At 52.3% G+C, this 19,728-nt stretch overlaps 1 protein-coding gene across 9 annotated transcripts in view; it reads right to left on the bottom strand.

Moving 5' to 3' along the window:
• TBC1D22A (TBC1 domain family member 22A) overlaps window positions 1-19,728 on the bottom strand; it is a 242,286-nt gene that overhangs the window by 74,058 nt on the left and 148,500 nt on the right. For all 9 annotated transcript variants that reach the window (XR_004324394.1, XM_032492502.1, XM_032492503.1 and 6 more), the window contains one exon: window positions 9,672-9,747. Coding sequence is in view for 8 of the 9 variants with exons in the window: in XM_032492502.1 (XP_032348393.1) it covers window positions 9,672-9,747 (76 nt within the window). In the remaining variant the exon portion in view is untranslated. The remainder of the gene's footprint in view (window positions 1-9,671; window positions 9,748-19,728) is intronic.

Below are 19,728 nucleotides of genomic sequence, written 5' to 3'. Positions count from 1 at the left end.
CTTACACCGGGAGGAAAACACAAAGGGCTGGGGAGGCAGCGAGCCCAGGAAAGACAGAGCAGGGAAAGCGGGAGGGTCAGGGAGGCCCAGGCAACAGGGCCACAGCCTGCCTCCCCACACGGCCCTCTGGCCTGGGAGATGGCCGGGAGGGGCTACGGGCCTGACCCCAGGGTCCCAAGACGACAGTGGGGAGGCCTCTAGGACCGGGCTCCCTCTATTCAGAGAAGCCAAGTTTGATTTTCTGCCCCCTCCCTCTTCGCAGGGCGTCACAATGTGGGGGGGGGGGGCACCAGAAGGCACAAGACACAGCCAGGAGTCCCCAGAGAAACCGTGCACAGAGGGTGTGGGTCTGGGGAGGGCATCGCCTCTGTGCGGCTGCAGCCTGCTCCTCCCCCAGGAACCCTGGGGTGCAGGCAGGGCCAGGCGTGACTCTGAGCCCGGAAGACAGCGCTGGGCCCCCAGGAGGCTGGGGGAAGGCTGAGGGGGCTCGCCCGAGCTCAGTACTGACCCAGGAGGGGCAGAGCTGGAGGCCGCTGGAGACCATCCAGCCTGCGGGGAACCTGAGGCCAGGGAAGGGGCGGCGTAGTCCCACCTCAAAGGGGCGCTGTGACAAATCAACACAACAACGCAGATGAAGAGCTGGGGGCGGTGCCTCTGACTCGGCAGGTGCTTAATAGCTGCTGCTGCTCCCTCTCCCTCTCCCTCCCCATCTCCTGATGATGATGACCATTATCAGCAGCGACCAGCTTCAGAGTCAGTGCGGGAGGCTGAGCCAGAACCCGGGGGTAACCCTAACATGCTATTTTTTAGATTACAGGGAACTTCCACTATTTCTTTGATTTTTTTGGACTGGGTAATGCATCCCTCTTCTCAAAAATGCAACCAAATAGCCACGTAGGTTTTCAACTGAAGGCACGTTAAATCTACTGGACACCACTGGGAGAGTGAGAACCCACAGGGCACCTGCTGCCCAAAGGCCTTGGGCAGGCCCAGCACCGAGCCACCGGAGTAAGGACCCCTGTCCACGGAGACAAAGCCTCAGCCTGAGACAGGGAGGCAGGCTGGTAAGCGGACACACGGAGGCATCCCCGAGAGTCTACATGACCTCCCACAGCTGACGTCACCGCCCTCCATGTGTGATCTGCCAACCCTGGGCCCTGCATCTCCAGTGAAACCTCCCTTCATCCCAAAGGCGCCCCGGCCGTCTGGGGTCTGACGAGCGGGGGGGGGGGGGGGGGGGGTCCCTGCGAGTTCTCACGGTGCATGCCGACTGCTCCAGGGCCAGGCCGCACTGCTGGTGTATCCTCTGCTCTCTGACTGCTCACCGTGCAGCAGAAATAAAAATATTTTCACTTGGGTGGTAATAAAGCTGAATCTCGTTTCCAGCTGTAACCGAGTTCTCTCTTGAAAGAATAAGTCAATTTTAACCTTACAATGTAGGCAAGACAGCTTTCAGAGAAATTTCATTAAAATCACATTTAACCTAAATTAAAAAACACAGGAAAGGGAAAATGTACCCGCAACAGAGCTGGTTAGCACACCGAGGCAGAACCATTCTCCAGGAGCACGTTCTGGCATCTTTCCCCCTAGGGCGGACGTGTCCATTTTAGTAATAATGAAGCCTGGCGCCCGCCCTGGTCTCCCTGGGTTGGGGCAGTATCGGCCCCGCTAAGCGGCCTCCCAGGCCAGACAGGGGAGCCTGCCCAGGGAGCCAGCGCCAGACAGGCCCTTTGCCCACGAGGTCCAACACTCTGTGTCGACAGAGCCCCCAGACCAACCGCAGCCCCCACTGGGAAGGGGAGCCCACGCCCCCAACCCCACCACCTAACTGATAAAAATGCTAAAAACGCCGATGAGGTGATGGCGGTGCCCAGGTCGGCTGCAGCTCACGATGCGCCAGCACTGGTGTGAGCACTTCACCTGCCCTGACTCTCCCAGCCCCGGGGAAACCACCGCCAGTGTGGGGCTGCCACTCGCCGGCCACACCCCGTGGGGTGACAGAGCCCGAGCCTGAGCCCACACCAGCCAGCCTCCCAAGTCCCCCCGATGTCAGTCTCTGGCTCCCGGTGCCAACTTCCTCCTCAGCTGCGGCTCTGAAGGACAAAGTCCCACCTGACACGTACCCCACCTGCCTCCCCTGCTCAACCCAGGGACCACCGCCCCGCTCTGCTGCGCACAGGCAGTGGAAGAGGGCCGGGGGAGGCGGGGGGGGGGGCAGCCGAAGTGCATTGCAGGCAAAGGAAACAAACTGGAAGAGCAAAGCTGAGGTCACATGTGGTGCGTAAGGACAAACAAACTGCTCTAGGGTTCAACGCGGCCTAAAGCCGGCTGGAGGAGGCAGGGCCGTGGGTCAGACTGAGAAGGGCCTCGGAGGCCACTGCACGGCGAGTCTCGGCAGCCGCGTGGAGGATGGACAAGAGGAGGAAGGTGTGCATCTCAGGAAGTGACTGGAAGGTGGAAAGCAAGAACCTCCTAGGAGCTTGGCCTGCATCTGACTGTCACTAAAGATCAACAAGGTTAGTGTCCTGGGCAGCCATGGGCCGCCCCGCACGGCCGTGCCTGAGGACTTGGGTGACTGGCACACAACAGTTTCTCCGCATGTCATCCGTGGTCCTCGCGAAAACTCCAACTGCCCTGCCAGGGTGGTCAGTCTCTGCAGGACTGTGAACAGATTCACCAGCCAAGGGTTTCTAGGCCAGCCTGTCGGAGAATAATCACTCATAAGTCAGAAATCAGCCAGAAATTGATCTAACCTAGTGAAAAACACTGACTTCTCTTCAAACAATCACGTGGTGACCAGTGGAAAGTCAACACCGCTCAGCTGGTGTGCAGGTCAGTGCCAGCCTTTGGCCAGGAGAAGAACCCCCTCCCCGGAGGAGACAGGCTGCCCCTCCGGGGATGTGTAACGAGGTCAGTGTGCCCGGCGGGGGTGCGGGAAAGTCAGCGACCTCACACACAGCTGCCACACCCAGAAAACGAACCACACCTGAAGTGTACACTGGTGTGTACATGCGTGTTGGGGGGGGGTGTATGTGTGTACAGGTGCAGGTGTGAGTGTATTGGCGGGGCACATATACTGGCATGTGTGAACTTTAATTTCAAATGGCCATCACATGTAAGCAGTATTTTCGTCGCCACCTGCAACCTCCAGGACAAAAGGACTAAGTTTGAATTCAACTTGACGCCGTTCTGAACTCACCACTCGCAGGGCTGCCAGATAAGATACAGGAGGCCCAGCGAAATCTGGCTTTCAGTATGTGCCAAATATTGCATACTCATATTAAAAAATGGTCCGTTATTTACCTGAATTTCAAATTTAACTGAGTGTTTGATATTTTTATTTGCTAAATCTGACACCGCTAAGATCAGATGGGAAGGATTTACCCCGGCTTTTTTCTGCATAGGGAGAAAGCAGAGTTTGGGTGCGAAGACTGAAAAGGCACACTCCTGATGGTGGCTCCGGCCGCCCTGAGCAGCCCCGGGGGTGGTTCAGGCTTCTCTGCCTCCCTGGCCCACCAGAACCTCGGCTTTATGGTCCCTCAACAACCTGAGGGCAGAGCCCAGCAGACCTCGGCTGGCCAAGTCCCACCAGGAGCCACCCACTGGCTTCCCTCTTCATGCCCGTTTCCTTCCCTGGGGACAACTCACTAATCTGTGACACAATTCTTTAAATGTGATATTAAGTCTTCTGAGAAAGCCAAGCGTGGCCGTAACCAGATACACACATCTGCTGAGGCTATCTTCAAATATTTCTTTTTAATACTGAAATAGGTTCTCCATGATTTTTTTCGATCAAAAGACACAGCCAGGATTCCATTTACATGATCTCCTGTCACAAAAGATGCAGGTACAGAACCCAAGGTGGGGCTGCCCGCAGGTGGGCCCAGTCCCAGGACTCGGGCTAAGGGGCTCAGACTGCAGTCTTTCGAAGAGCCCGAGGGCTGAACGTGGGGGCAACTGGAGATCATGTGACCTCAAAGGTTAACATCAGGTGTAACAGATCCAAGGACAACAGATGCACAAGGTATGTCACCTGAGTAGACTGCGAAAGTTGAAATTTCACTTTCAAATACACAAAAATTTCCTCCAGTGCTTTGTATGTTAAAATTCTATCAGTCCACGGAGTGTTAACATGTATTTATTACTGAGGCAATAAACTACCGATGACTGGTGTGACCTGTTAATTTTATGCAGAGCAATCCTTTGCCAAGTAGGGAACAGTCTGACAGTTAACAAAAATATTGAGAGCACATGCTTCTAACTCCGAACTCCTCCCTACACCATGCCTGTTACTCTGTCCACAAGAGCGTGGGGCTCTCCCAGCCCAGGGCGGGGGGCACTTCTCTTTCCTCCTGCCTCTCGCCACAGCACGTGACTTGCTTTGGCCAATGAAATGCAGCCGAGTGTTGGGTACCACTTTCTGCTGAAAGCGTTAAGAGCCCGTGAGCAACCCCCAGAGCTTCTCCCTCATCACAGCAACGGGGCCAGGAAACTGCTGAAGGCAACAGCTCCAGCAGCCTGAGCCCCAAAGTGAGGACCACACAGAACAGGAACCCCAGTCAAGCCACAGGGGACGTGCCGTGTAAGGGAGAAACAAATGTTTGTTATTTAAGCTGCTGAGATTTCAGGCTGTCTGTTCACAATGCAGAGCTGAGCCTCCCGACTGGCAACAGTGACATCTGGCTTCTGCCTGGTGAGACCCTTACACTGAGCACTCAGAGCTCGGTCCCTGTGTGCACTGAGCCCCAACGCACTCCTGGGGCAAAGCTGTGTGCTCGTACCCTGTGCGAGGGGGTTCAAATCTAACCTGCCCCAAATAAGCAGAGGACACAGCACTGGTTTCCCAGACTCATCCTTCCGTCACCCACCTGCAGCCAGAGTGCCCCAAGGAAACAGCAAACGTCCCCAGCAGGGCTCGGAGGTGGCCTGCTGGAGGGTGACTGGCCCCATAGCAGCAACTCATTTGCACAAGAAGCAGCTCACTCCACTCCAGGGCCAAAATAAAGCTCAGTTTGGCAGGAACGAGAAATCCCTAGGCAAGCCCTTGCCCCAAAAAACGGGGCATGAGAATTCACCTTGTAGAAGCAAGTAACCGTTAGAAACAGATCTGGCTAAGGCTGCAGCTGCTGCTCATCCGGAAACCCCAAATCCTCTCCAATTTCCCAGTAGCCAGTGCGGTGATCTCCTGGGCCACAGACCCACTCTTAGTATTTCCCCATTCTGGCTGGGGTTTTGCCTTCCTGCACTGATTTCATCTGGTTCTGCTCCTAAGATGCCCATAAACCCACTCCTTTTCCCACAGACGTTTTGCACTGACCCCCTGGCTCCCAGGCTGGATGGGGTGCCGACTTCCAGGGCCCCTGATGGTCATAGCGACTGTGGCCCTGGGTGTGCTGCAGGGCGGGTGTGTGCCTGACTTGCTTTCCTTCTCGGTTATATCGCTTCTTAGAGGCAGCAAGGAACAACTCAGATTTAGGCAGCCTCTCGGAGGAATTTCAGATTCATTCTTGGAGCATGTTTCTGCTGGATGTGACTCTAGGGTGACTCTAGGGTGACAGCGCTGGTTCTCTCAGCACATTGAAGGTGTCTCCTTGTATTTTTGTTGAGAAGTCAGTGCTCAGACAGCTATTCTTAGAAAATAACCTTTTACTCTAGCTGCTTTAAGAATCAGTCTTCAGTTAACTCTTCCTGTGATGTGTTTACATAGTTTTCGCTTCACTCTCCTGAAGGTTCAACGAGCTCTTCAGTCAGTGAATTGGTTTATTTCAGTAGTTTTGGAAAACAACTCAATCATTATCTCTTCCAATTCTCACTTCCTCTCTCCTCTCCTTCTAGGGCTCCAGATAAATGTAAATGAGGCCCTTACCCATACTCTCTACACTCTCACTTCCTATATTTTTCATATTCTTTTCTCTCCATGTTTCATTTTGATTATTTTCTTCCAACCAATCTTCCAGTTCACTAATTTTCTCTACAGCTGTGTCTAATTTGTTAACCTTGCCCACTGAGTTTTTACTTTGGTTATCATATTTTTCAAATCTCTTATGCAAAAACATGTATTTCCTACTACCCTGGAAAACATTTTTAAGCTTCTCTTTTCGGTGTTTCTCCACACACAGTAGAGAGACTAGTTTTGTGGTCTACGTCTAAGAATTACAGAAGCTTAACATCTTATAGGCCTGCTTCTGTTATCTGTTATTTCTGTCTGTTCTCACTTAAGGAGCCATGAACGTATGTTTATCTTTAACTATGTGTAGATAATTTTATGTGGGGAAAAAATGTAGGGACAACCTGAGGAACAACTTTCCAGTAACTTCCTCCAGAGAAGAGCTTGTTTTGCTTCTCCCAAGAACTCCGCTCCAGCACAGAAGCACCACAGTCAAGGTCCAAACAACCCCGGGCCTCTCCGCTGAGGTACACCCGGACTGCAGGTCTGTACGGGGGCCCTTTCACTTCAACTCCACCCTGAGGGTCAGTCTTCTGGGTCTCAGAAAGCCCCTGGGCATTTCCTGGACTCCGTCCTTCAGGCAGGCTAGGGTTTGACCCTTCCCTCCATGAAGCTGTCAAAACTACAAATCATGTGGGGATTATTTCTTCTGGATTAGCAAGTACCCTCAGAGCAGTAGTGCCTTCAGGGCTGGGCTCATCTCTCCGGGCTGTAGCATTCTCCCAGAATCTGGCCAGGAATTTTTGTTTCCTTGTTAGCAGTTCAACGTTTCTAAGAAATCTGTTTCTTTTTTTCCCTCTTTCTTTCCTTTTTTCCTCTGTTTCGTTCTCCCCACCCCCATCAATTTTTTGCTCGTTTGCTGGCTTTAAAAAAAAAATCATCCTTGTTTTTCCACTGGCAAGTAGAAGATCCTCCTACTCTCACCTTCTAGATTCCCAGGTAAGTGGCTCAAGGCTCCATCTCTCATTCTGTGGGACGTTCTAAAAGATCTGCCCCAAAGATGACAGGTGATTCCCCTGGGGTTTCTCATCAGCCCGCTTACCTCTCTCGGGATGATTATCACCCAAAATACAGTCTCTTGGCCCAACGCCCATCACCTTTCCACTTGGTCTCCATTACAGACACAAGCCTCCTTCTTCACTCACACCACCTTCTGTCCACGTAACAGACTTTTTCTAAAGATTTAAGGGTAACACGGAGTAGGGTATGGCCGTACTCAAAACAGAAAACTGCTCAAAAGTGCTTTTCAGAAATTCTTTAGCCACTCGTCACATTAGAAAATAAGACGGTGACGCGGACCCTCTTCCAACCCACCCTCGCCCCACTGCCCTCCCTCCCCTCCCCCAGGCCTCTGCCCTCCTCCACCTCTCCATCCTTTTCTGACTTCCAAGCACATATCCTTCCAACATGACTACTGGAATCCCAAAATTCCTCTAACTTTTCTTTGTGGAGCAGTTTAGCTCATTTCTAAACCATTCCCATCTGGGCCACACCCACAGAACCTCAGCTTTCCTTATCAACAAGTCCATGAAGCTGTGTTCCTTCACCAAACTGCCAAAAAGCTCTGAAACCAACACTGTCCTTCCCCTTAAATGCAGAAATGGAGCAGCGGTCTCTTTTAAGAAGCAGTGTTTTCTTCCCAGTGTGTCCTGCCTTTAATAAAATCCTCCCAGCCCCTGCACAGTCTCAAGCCCACAAATGCTTTCTCCAGGGGGAGGGGGAGGGAACAGGGCCTGTGGGCACTTCCCCCTCATTTCACCTGCATAAAAGTAGTGCCGAGGCAGGCGGACCAGGGTTCTTTAAGACTCTGGCCAAGCAGTCATCCTTAGCATGTAGTCTGATGCTTCAGGGTCACAAAGAGCATCTCCGTGTCCACCTTCCTCTCCACGAAGCAGGAAGAAAGAAGGGGAAGGGCAAACCATGCATGCCAGGGCTGCTGAGGGGGCGGCGCCCACGGGCCAGAGCCCACACCTTCAACTCTCACACTTCCTGCTTGGAAAGCCTGGGAATTTCTCGTTCCAGCGCATCACAGAACTCCTGAAGGTTTCATTACAAGAACAGTCACCAACAGGTGACACAGCCGAACCTATTACAAAAAAGAATTTCCTCTGTTGTGAAGAACTGATCATCTAAACAAACAAACCAACAAACAAAAAACACCACAGGATGGACATGCCCTCCTCAGACACTGCGGAAGAATAAAAATGGGATTTACTAAAAAGTACGGATCTGGCTGGGATTCCTTTGGCCGCTGGTGCCGCTCTTTCAGACAACATCCAGCAAATCTGTGATGTGCTTCTTCTAAACCTCAGCGCCAGAGAAAATCAATGCAGGCATTTCCCAAACTGCAGCCCGGGAACAAATGAGCACTAACCACAACTTTCTAACCTCCACAAACACATAAAATATGCCTTCTACGGGACACAGGAGGAAAGGAAGGACCACTGAGAAAGCGTAATTCACAGCTACTGCAAATCGTATTTCAAAGAACTAAATGAGACGGCGCGGGGGCAGGTGTGAGTGCTGGTGGGGAAAGAGGCCAACAACAGCAAGCACGTCTCCCCGTGACGTTAAGAACAAATGTACGTAAACGCAGTTACGTAAGCAAAAAGCAGAACTCTGAGCAGGTACTGGAAAGGCGGCTGAGCAGACTGACTCAGACGCAGTCTTACTGGAAGTTCTGTGTAGAAGTCCATAACATGGAAATTAGGTAATAACCATTAGATACAGCTGAAAATCGGATGCCATCAAGGAACAGAATGGAGTTTATAATTTGTGTGACTCCACTCTATAATGTCACCCAACAGTTTCCCAAACCAAGTGCCTTTCTTGGGAAGATCATTACTGCTGCAGCTTCTGCTGCTGAAGGGGCGGCCAGGGAAACGGCACTGCCCACGCATGGGCTCGGAGGGCAGCCCGGGGCGCGGGCGCCGCGGCCACATTTAAGCCAAGCGCACTTCCTCAGCACATTCGGTGAGACCGCCTGCCAAGCTCACACGGGGCCCTGGCGACAGACTCTCTTCTCCACAGACCATCGCTGGCCGGCCGGGGTCGCACGCCCAAGCCCGGCTCTGCCTGCTATCCCTCTGGTCACGCTCTGCTCGTCAATTTAACAAACTGTCAGGAGACTACGCGTGGAATGGCGAGCATTCTCTCTCCGCTTTCACTTAATTGAACTCTGCTACTGCAATATGACAGTCAGCACATCACACGGGGAATTGTCTGAAGGATGAAGGTAGAAAGTGTTGCAAAGCCCCCACTTAAACATGAAAGCATAATCTAAAATGGCCGAGCACACACTATAATTTTTCTACAATATTAAAGATGTTATTTTCAGACCTGGTAATTAATTGGATTCCGTGGAGAAATTACACCAACTTCCTTGATAGCAAAATGGTGTGCGAAGGCAGGAACAGTGTGCCAGAGGACGGCCATAAACGACCAGGCTGTCGCCCAGATTATGACAATCATCGGGCTTAATAAGGAGTGAGAGCTGCCTGCTTCGAGGACGCACTCATTACTTCCTGCAAAGTGGCTGCACTGAATTCTGATTACATCGTCTTAACAGAAGGAACTGGAGCGGCTCCTGCCCTGGTGGGTCCTCAGAAGGATGTGCATGGGGTTGAGCCAGGGGCTGCGGGCTGCGCATCCTGTCAGGCAAGGCCCGGAGCCTCCCCCCGCCGCGCCGCCCCCCGGGAGAGGGGCACCTGGGCAGCTGGCTTACCATCAATCCGGCTCACGAGCTCCTCCAACATCTTCACTTTCATCTGAATCCCAGGTTGGGCAAAGGTGTAGTTGTCCTAAGGGAAGAAGGACAACGAACATCATGAGCCCAGCAAATGAAACACTCTTCCCAGAGGGGGAAAGGGCAGAGGGATAAACGCGAACCGCCTGAGAACAGAACAGATTCACAAAGTGATCGACACGCAGTGCGTCAGGCTGCGTGTGCAGTGTGACCCCGTCTCACACTGAGAAGGTGCAGCCCAACACTTCCCGAAGTCAGGGGAGCACACCAGCCCTGGGAATGTCTGCAAGAGCATTTCTAGATGGAAATTAAGGTATTTACATTTAGATTGAACAAAGAGCTGGAGAGGCAGGGTCTGCTGGCTGGGAACACGCAGCATTGCGGGCGGCTGATGCGAAGCGGGACCCCGCCAGGTGCCAGCAGCACCAGCATCATGCTGGTGACCCAAGGGCCCCCGACACAGGCACCATCACCGCGTGAGCAGAGTCCACTTCTGGCTTCGGTCTCAGTGAACTCAGGCGGAGGGGTTCACAGACTAAGACGGGAAGATGGTGGAGGAGACGAGGGTCTTCAGTCAGACAGCCCTGGAGTGAGAGCCCAGCTCTATTACTCAGGAGCTGTGTGACTTCGGCCAGTAACACCCCCTCTCTGGGCTCCTATAAGAACAACAGTGCTGCCTATAAGGCCCCGCTGGGTCTCATGGAAACGCTGCGGGGGAGGCGCACGAGGGTTCACTTGGGATCAGGAGGCCAGGTGCCTGCCACTGTCATCACCCGAGGGAACACAAACCAGCCAGAGAGGATGGTGGCGCCGCCCACCACATCCCACCCCAGGGCGTCCACACAGAACTGCCCTTGGGAGTCTCAGCCACCGCTTGGGGACCGTTTTCAGGATGAGGGTTTCAACTGGACTCGTGCAGTAACAGACTTACACTGGGTGCCCAAGAAACAGAATAAGGACCCACCAAAGCTGCTCAGGCCTGATTCCTGGAACCTGGCAAGGGGACTTAAAGTTGCTAATAAACCGGCTGAAATGGGAAATTACCCTGGACCACTCATGTGGGCCCAGTGTGATCCCGGGGTCCCTGAAGGTGGACAGGAGGCAGGAGGGTCAACGCAAGAGCTCAAGAACCTGCAACCCACCATCAAGGACTTGGAAGGAGGACAAAGGGGCCACAAGGCAAGCAACTCAGGCCAGAAAAAAGCGAGGGAGCAAACTCCCCCCTGGAGCCCCAGAGAGGCCTCAGTGCGTCCATGCCCCGACCAGCCCTGCAAGACCCCCGTGGGCTTCTGGGACTGAGACGATCAACCTGTGCTGTTTGAAGTCGTGAGGTGCTGCACCTGCGGGTCCTGGTGGTTCACGCAGGCTTGTGCCGGGCTGGTGCTGAGAGAGGACAATGTGTCCTCATGGAGGCCTGGGGGAGGCACAGGGAACAGCCTCAGGAGGCCCCGGGGACAGGGAGACAGCATTCGCGGCCCCAGGATCTGCGGGGACAGGGCTCCAGGTGACAGGAGCACAATGAGAGGATGACCGTCACGCGAGCAGCCAGGTGTGGAAGGCACTCGACCCCGTGCAGTCAGGACTCCCTGGGCTGAACACGTGCACACGTGTCCTCGCACACACACACTCCCAACTGGAGCAGGAGCGCCAGCCACCGTGACGCAGAACTGAAAATGCCCACAAGGCAAGAGGATCCTTCCCCACAGAAATGGAGAATGAACAGATGCAGACCTGACTTCTTGCTGGAAGACGTCTGCCTAGTGGGTTTTCAGTGAAGGGCTCTGGATTCCAAACTGTCACGTCTCCGCGAGGGCAGGACCACAGACAGCTCCGCGCAGCCACCTTCACTCAGGGGGTGCTCCCCGGTGCTCCCCCAGGGCCTGGCCGGATGTGTTCTCCAGACCAGGTGACAAGCGTGTGGGTTTCGTGGAACTTTGAACTCTTGACAAAGGAAGACTGTCATGGACTGGCACTTGAGAAAAAGGACTTCTCTGGGCCTGAAAGCCCTGGGCACGACCCAGGGAGACCCTGGATGCCCCTCTAGGTAAGACAGAGCAACAGCTCAAGGACCAATTGTGAGCTTCAAGGTACTCAAACTTGAATGGGCAAAATAAATCTCAGTTTTGGACTTGAACTTGCAAGGGTTAGCCTTTAAGACTTAACGTCTCTGGGGAAACTGGGCAACAGGAGATTCATACTTGAATTTGGGGCACGCTGTGTGGTCGGAAGCTCCCTGTCACTGCACCTAACAGCAGAGCTTCTGACGAGCCAGGATGAGCAGTAGAGCTGGACCCAGTCAAAGATGAGAAATCAGCGAGGGAGTGGTCTTGCAGCCTGGGGTACAGGCCCTGCAGATTATTTAATTACTGTTCGATTCTGACAAATTTCACAACCATCAGGACCAGCTCTGACACCCTTCCCCCACAGGCCCAGGAGAATACTCAAAGGAACAGGGCATTTCACTGGGGGCTGGCCTGTCCCGATGGACTGTGTCCTCCAAGGGGAGGCCAGGCGCCTGGCTGAGCAGGGACATAATGGTTACGCAGCCAGCCAGCTGAAGGCGTTGGAGGTGACACCCCCCAAATCCGGAGTCTGCTTCCAAGTGGAGGGAACTGGGCTGATGCCTCTGCTGCACTTTCTCCAGACCCAGAAATACTCACCCCGAGAAAGCAACTCATCAGTTGCTAAGCCGGAGAGAATTAACAGCCAGGAGGTTCACCCTCCTCCCACCTCTCAGAATCGGCTGACTCCCCAGGAAGGATGCTCTCCCCGCCCGGGGAAGACTGCACCCCCGGGAAGAGAGGACGGATTCCCGGCACAGCTCTGCTGCCCGTGAGGTGGCCGGCCCATGCCCAGCGCTGGCTCCGACAGGGTGGGTCAGCCTGAATGATCCCGGGACGCAGTCGGCCAGTTTATCTGGCTCTCACACTAAGACAGGATTTCAAGCTTCTCATTTAGAAGAAACAAAAGTTATTCTTTGGTCTCCATCTGCCACTATTTTGTTTTCTCAATTTGTTCAAAACCCAGGTAGAGAAGGTGCGTTTTCTTGAAAATCCAAGCGATAAGAAAAGAATGACACCTGAAAGCCTTAAAAAAAAAAAAAAATCTGTATTTTGAAAGGACTTGAAAAGACTGACAGGTATGGCGTCAGTATCTGGATTTAGGCAGGGGGCGGGGATGACCAGCCTTCAGACTGGGCCCAGCGTGGTCAGCTGAGGGGTCCAGGCTGAGGACAGCCCTGCTCGGCGGCCAGGAAGCCTCTGACCAACGCACCCCAGACGTCCCAGAGCCAGAGGCCGAGTGGGAAGGCGTGAAGGGAAAAGAATGTTCTGTGGCCCCAGCGACAGCCTCTCTGGAGAGGCCCTGGGCACTCAGGCCTCCTGCGCGCCGACTGCCCAGGAAGGCTCCACCAGCACCCCCATCGGACGGTGGGTTCTGCCCGCTTACGGCGGGGACACCACCCCAGCACCCCGTCCAAACACGCCTGGCGCAGAAAACGTCTCCCGAGTTACTACACAGCGGGCAGGCAACGCAGGGACTAAGGCGGAATGCTGCGTACATATAGAAACATGAATCATAATAACACTAATGACACTCAACGAAAAGTAAACATCCATGTCCTTTCAAACTGAGATTTGATTTTGTGTCTTAAAAAAAAGACAACAGAATCTACCAAATCTGTGGGCCAGAGGGAAGCAGGGACGGTCTGAGGCAGACAACGGCCTTTTGGGAAGTGTTTCACAGAAGGTAGAGTCTGTGTTGGCAGGAAAAAAAAAAAATCAAAGCACACACGCTGGCCTGCCTCGCCCCTGCCGCTGCTTCAGCCTCGCGCTCCAGCCACAGCGCAGCCACGAAAGCAGAGTAAAACCTTCTGAAGGAGCATTTCAGGGAAGAGCCAGGAGGGCACTCAAGTCGGCTCAGCCAGGCAGGGCCCACAGCACCCGCCACGGAGACTCCCAGCCCAGGAGAGCTGAGAACCCCCACACCTCTGACGAGGGCCTGCCCCCGGGCCAGAGGTGCCCTTCCCGGCCAGTCTCACTTGGGGAAGCGTGTTTCCTGTGCTGAAACCAAACGTGCCTTCCTCGCCCTCTGGGCCTGTGTCTGGAACAGATCAGCGATCTAAGGCCCTGCTCCAGGCACCCCGATAATCCAATTAGTGCAACTAACACATCAATCCATGGAGGCGGGACCACACCGGTCAGTGAGCTCTGCCGTCTGCTCTGGGGCACGGACTGGTGCCTCCTACGTGCAGCCCAGACCCCGAGTCTGGGCAGAGACGGCGCAGAAAGGCAGGCCCGAGACTGCCGTCCTGAGACAGGCCCGCCCGCAAGGGCGGCCCTCCCTCGGCCGGCAGGATTTTGGGGGGTTCCCACCTCTAACTGGTAAGAATGGCTCGCTGGCCTCAGCTGAGCACTGCGGTTCACGCTGAACCCCTGCTTGCAGCTGGGAGCCTGGGGTTCCGGTATGAGCCGGGCAAAGGCTCCGTGTGAACAGCACTCAGGACAGACCCCGGACACGGAGGCTCAGTGAGCTCCTGACAGACGGTGACGCTGGCCGCTGGGGGAGCTGAGGGTCCCCCATGCGACTCCACCGGACGGGAGTCCGGGAAGCCCGCGCCTGGCTTCCTCCGGGCCTTTCCCAGGGGCTGGCTCCGCTGCACGACTTGCACTGGAATGAGCCACGAGGACAGCTGTGTGCTGAGTCCTGGAACCGGCGGTGGTCCTGGGTCCCCGAGACTGATGGGCAGGAAAACAAACCCAGGCCTTCTGTCCAGAGATGACAGTCCGGTCATTAAGCAAATGTCCATCACGCAGGCCAGGCAAACGCATGTGAGGCCCCTCTGCCCAAGGGAGCCCTCGCATCACAGCACGTGACGGGGCCCGACCCGAGGACCACTGTGAGGCCCAGGCCGAGAAGCAGAAAGAGGGGAGTCTGGGCGCGCTCCAGGGATGGAGTGAAGGCTGCTGCAGACGGAGGGGTGACGAGGAAGCTGGGCTCGACGGGAGAAGGCCATTTCAAGGCTGGACGGCCACGTGGGGCACAAAGCTAAGACCCAGCAAAGCTACGGGATGAAGCCAATGGCAGCGAAAAGGGGTAGCCACCAGGGTTAAGAGATCTGCATTTGGAAAAGACGACTCTGGCTGTGAGGGAGCGTCACAGAAGGGGCCGGAGAGGATGCAAGGTGTCAGCTACGAGACCAAAGCCAGAGGCCGGGCAAAGGAACGATCGGGGCGTTCCGTCAGAGAGGCAGTCAGCGCAGCCTGGCCAGGCTGCGCTCAACGCCCAGGCTGCTGGGCCTGCACCGGAACGAGGGATTCTCAGCTACTCCTGTGGGCTGGCTCGTGCGACGGGCTCCCGGCTGGCACGCAGGCAGCAGAGCTCGTTCTGGGTCCTGATGATGTCATCTGTCACATCAGCTGGCCCTCCGAGCCGAGGAGCCCTCCATGTCCTCATGAGGTCTCTGGATGAGGGGAGAAGGACGAGGACACAGCAGAGATCCGAGCCCGCCTCACAGGTGGGAGAGCCTTGTAAGAGGGAATCAAGCCAACTCCTTTCCCACCTGCTGGCCTCGTTCCTCTGACTTCTGTTTCCTTGTCTGTGAAATGGAGAGAGGAGAGGCTCCTTCATGAGGCGCCGGGGGTGTGACGCGAGTGCCTGCACCTCCAGGAGCCTGGACGGCACCCACACAGGGTGAGCCCCTGCCCCGCCCCGCCCCGCCCCGCCCGGCCCACAGCTTCCGCGGCGACCTCGGTCCTGGGACGGCGGTGAAGACCCAAGGCTCCTGCCGCCCCAGCAGGGCAGCCAGCGCCTCCCGCCAGCCACTCGGAAAGGGGGAAGGGCTGAACGCCGGTTCTCAGACACATGCCGGCCAACAGCACGAGGGGTGTGACAGCGCTTGAAGGGGCCACTAGTAAATCGCAGGCTCGCACGGGGAGGAGCAGAGTCACCACTAACTGAAAAGAGGCTGGGACAGGAGGGATGGCCAACAGGCCAGGGCGAAGACACACAGGAATAATAATAAGTAAAAGGACTCTCTGAGTGAAAGGAGCCAGATCTGAAAAGACGACACGCTGTGTGGTTGCAAGGAAATGGCATTCTGGGAGAGGCACGGGAATAGTCGGAAGGCCGGCGGCTGTCGGGGTCAGGGAGGCGGAGGGTGAACAGGTGGAGGCAGGGACCTTCGGGCAGTAAAACGACAGGGCGCTCCTCTGTCATCTGGACACCTGTCACCATGTGTTTCTCTAAACCATAGAGCACACAGCCCGGGGAGGGACCCGAATGTCCACTGTGGACTCTAGTTGATAATGACGCGGCAGCACCGGCTCATCAGTGTAACAGGTGCACGACACGCGTGCCAGATGTGAGGAGGAGAGACTGCGTGCGTGAGAGGAGGTGGTGACGGAGTATACCAAACTCTCTGCCCTTTCTGCCCGATACTTTGGTAAATTTAAAACTGCTCTAAAAAACAGTCCATTAATTTTAAAAGCACTCCATGCATCCATAAGAAGACAGGAAAATGGGAGGAAATAAGAAGAAATGAATAGAAAATAAACAGCAAAATGGGAGCCTAAAACCCAGCCACATAAATAATTATGTGCGTGCGTATAAACTAAACACACGTGGAAAAGACAGGAGAGCCAACTCCAACTAGAAGCGATCGACAAGAAATGCACTCTAAATAGGAAGATACAAACAGACTGAAAGCAAGGGGCTGGAAAAGATGCACCAAGGAAACACTCGTCAGAAGGAAGCTGGGAGGGCTGTGCCGCGATCCGGTGAACTGGGATCCAGGACAGGGACATAACCAGGAAGAGAGGAGCCTCTCACGACAGCAAACTTACAAACTCACCAAGAAAACGTAACCATCCTACATGTGTACGTCTCCAATAACCAAGATTCAAATAGCATGAAGCAAACCTAGCACAACAAAGACGAGACAAATAGACCACTATGGTTAGGCATTCCAGAAGCCCGTACTGAATAACTGATCGAAAAAGCAGGCGGACACTCATGTGAGGGCAGAGAAGGCAGGAGTCACACCACCCACCCACATGCCTGACCTGACACCAACAGAAACTTCACCCAACAAAGCAGGACACGTGTTCTTTTTAAGAACGCATGAAACATTCACCAAGAGAGACCGCGTGGCAGGTCTCCTATCAAGTAGTTTAACCAATATTAGGAATCAAAGACATCACTTTAGTTCCTATAGACATTAAAATAATTAGGGAATAGTGTAAATAAAGGCATGTCAATAAATTGGACAACCGTTTAAAATGACCAAGGTCTTTAAAATACACAAATTATCAAAACTAACAAAGAAGAAATAGAAAATCTGGAGCCCCACTCAGAGCAGAGAATGAATTTATAGGTAAAACTTTCCTACAAAGGAAGTTCTAGGCCAAGATGGCCTCACTGTTGAATTCTATCAAATATTTAAAGAAGAAATAATACCAATCTTACACAAACTCAGAAATCATGAGAGCGTTTTATGAAATCCTCATTTCCCTAATGCCAAAACAGAAAAAGACAGCAGAAGAAAAGAAAATGGAAGACAGCACTGTCACCCCTTAGGAAACACAGGGGACTGCTTCCAGGAGCCCCTGTGGGTACCAAAATCCATGGAGGCTCAAGTCCCTCTGTATCTGCAGCTCTGCATCTGCGGATTCCACCAACCCTGGATCATGCAGTACTGTACATATTTATTGGAAAAAAAAGTATAGAAGTGGACCTGCACAGTTCAAACATATGTTGTTCACAAGTCACTTGTATTCCTCGTGAACAGAGATTTAAAACCTTAAAATATATTACCAAAGAGAATCCAGAAATATATAAAAAGGCTAATATCTCATGACAAAGTGGAGTTTACCTCAGGAATGCAAGTTGGCTTAACATTAAAATTAATCAATGTCCTTTGCTACAGAAACAGAGTAAGAAAAGTCATACGACCACCTATCTCAACAGAAAAAAAAGCATTCAACAAAATACTGATTCATAATTTTTTAAAAGTCTCAGCAAACTATGATCTGTCTTCCTGCTCTTTTACCAAGTCTTACAAATTCCATCCTTAACCTCTTCATCCATTATATACTGGTATTCTTCAAATATAAAAAGATAAATATCGATCAAAATAAACCAGAATAATTATTAAAAATATAAACTCCTTGTGGAATCTGGACCATCAACAACCTTCCTAAGAAAGGGCGCCTACAAGAAGCCAACAGCTAACATCAAACTTAATGGTGAGAGCCTGAATGTTCTACCTTCTCCACCAACATCTGGAAGGAGGTAAAAATGTCTGCTCTTATCACTCCCATTCAAAATTGTACTTGAGTTTCTTGACAATGCAATAAGGCAAGAAAAGGAAATAAAAGCCACACACATTATACAGACAGAAGTAAGTGTTTATTTGCAGGCGACATGATTGTGCATATAGAAGATCCTAAGGCATCTACCCAAAAGCTCCTAGAACTAACAAGGAAATTTAGCGGCATCACCGGAAACAAGGTGTGGCACACTGCCTTTTCCAAAAGTGGCTGTAACTGGGTCTCTTATCCCATGTGTTCTTTTACGATGTGACTAGGCCACGCCTGCATCAACAGATGGAGCCTAACTTCCCTCTTGGAATCTGGGCCGGCTTGTGACTGCTTCAACCACAAGAGCAGAGTGGAACCTTATGCGACTTCTGAGTCTCAGTCATGACAAATGCAACTTACACCTTGCTTTCTGGAAGTCTTACTGGGAGCCATGAACCATTACACCAGAAGTCTGACTTTCTAAGGCCACCGTGCCATGAGGATGAAGAGCCATGTGGAGAGGCCATGTGTGGGCAGCTCAGTCTACAGCCTCAGTCTTAGGGTCATCAAGCCCAGGCACCAGACACTTAAAAGAGGGAGCCTTCAGATGATTCCAGCCCCCAGCTATCAACCTGTGCCAGCCCTCAAGCCTCCCGACTCGAGGCGCCAGAGCCTGTGGTGCACAGCCAGCCACTCATGGCATGCCCTGACTGACATCCTGACCCACAGAATCTGGGAGAATAAAACAGTGGCTTTAAGTCAGGGCATTCTGGAGTAGTTTTGTTATGCAACAACAGGAAAACTGCCAGCTTACAAAAATCAACTATATTTGTAGAAATCATCAGTAAAAATCAAAAAGCAAAATTTACAAACAAAGCGATACCATTTAAGGTAGCATCAAAAAAAAAAAAAAAAAAAAAACCCCCACAGCAAACTAGCTAGAAACAAATCTAACAAAAGATGAGCAAAACCCATACACTGAAAAGTACAAAATGCTTATGAGAATAAGGTAAAGAACATTTAAATAAATTTTAAAATATACGATGCTTATGGATTAGAAAAAAGTCAATGTTATTAATACTGTTAACCCTGACAATTAGATTCAGTACAATTCCATTCAAAATCCCAGCTCCTGAGGCTTTTTCTAAGGCCTGTTTGGCAGGAAATGGCTAACAATAACTTTAGATAAAAATGCAAAGGACTAAAAATACTCTAGAAAAAAATTTTTTAAAAAAGAACATACCTGGAGGACTGACTTTACCCAACCCCAAGAAAAGCTACAGTAATTAAGACAGTACATGCTGGCGTTAACAGTCCATTAACAGATTAATGGAACATAACAGAGTGTCCAGAAATAGACACACGCTTACACGAGCATCTGATTTTCAGAAAAGGTGCCAATGCAATCTATTGCGGAAACAAAACAAGACTCTTTTCAGCAAGTGGTGCTGTGTTAACCAGGAAATCTCAATTTAAAAGATGAACCAGGATGCCTTCCTCACACCATGCAGGAAAATTAAGTCAAGCTAGAAGACAGATCTGAAAGTAAAAACTACTATTACAAAGCATCTAGAAGAAAAACACAGGAGACCACCCTGCCTGCTGGGGGTAGGCGAAGGCTTTTTAGTGAGGACACAGAAAACCACTGCCAGAAAAAATCAGTGAGATTTCATCGAAATCAAAATCGTGTTCTCATCAGAAGACACTATTAAAAACTGAACTGACAAGCCATAAATGGG

This window comes from Camelus ferus, chromosome 12, assembly GCF_009834535.1.
Source record: "Camelus ferus isolate YT-003-E chromosome 12, BCGSAC_Cfer_1.0, whole genome shotgun sequence".
NCBI classification, from domain to species: Eukaryota; Metazoa; Chordata; class Mammalia; order Artiodactyla; family Camelidae; genus Camelus; species Camelus ferus.
The sequence above is the reverse complement of the archived record's forward strand: the minus strand, read 5'-3'. Positions and strand labels throughout refer to the sequence as shown.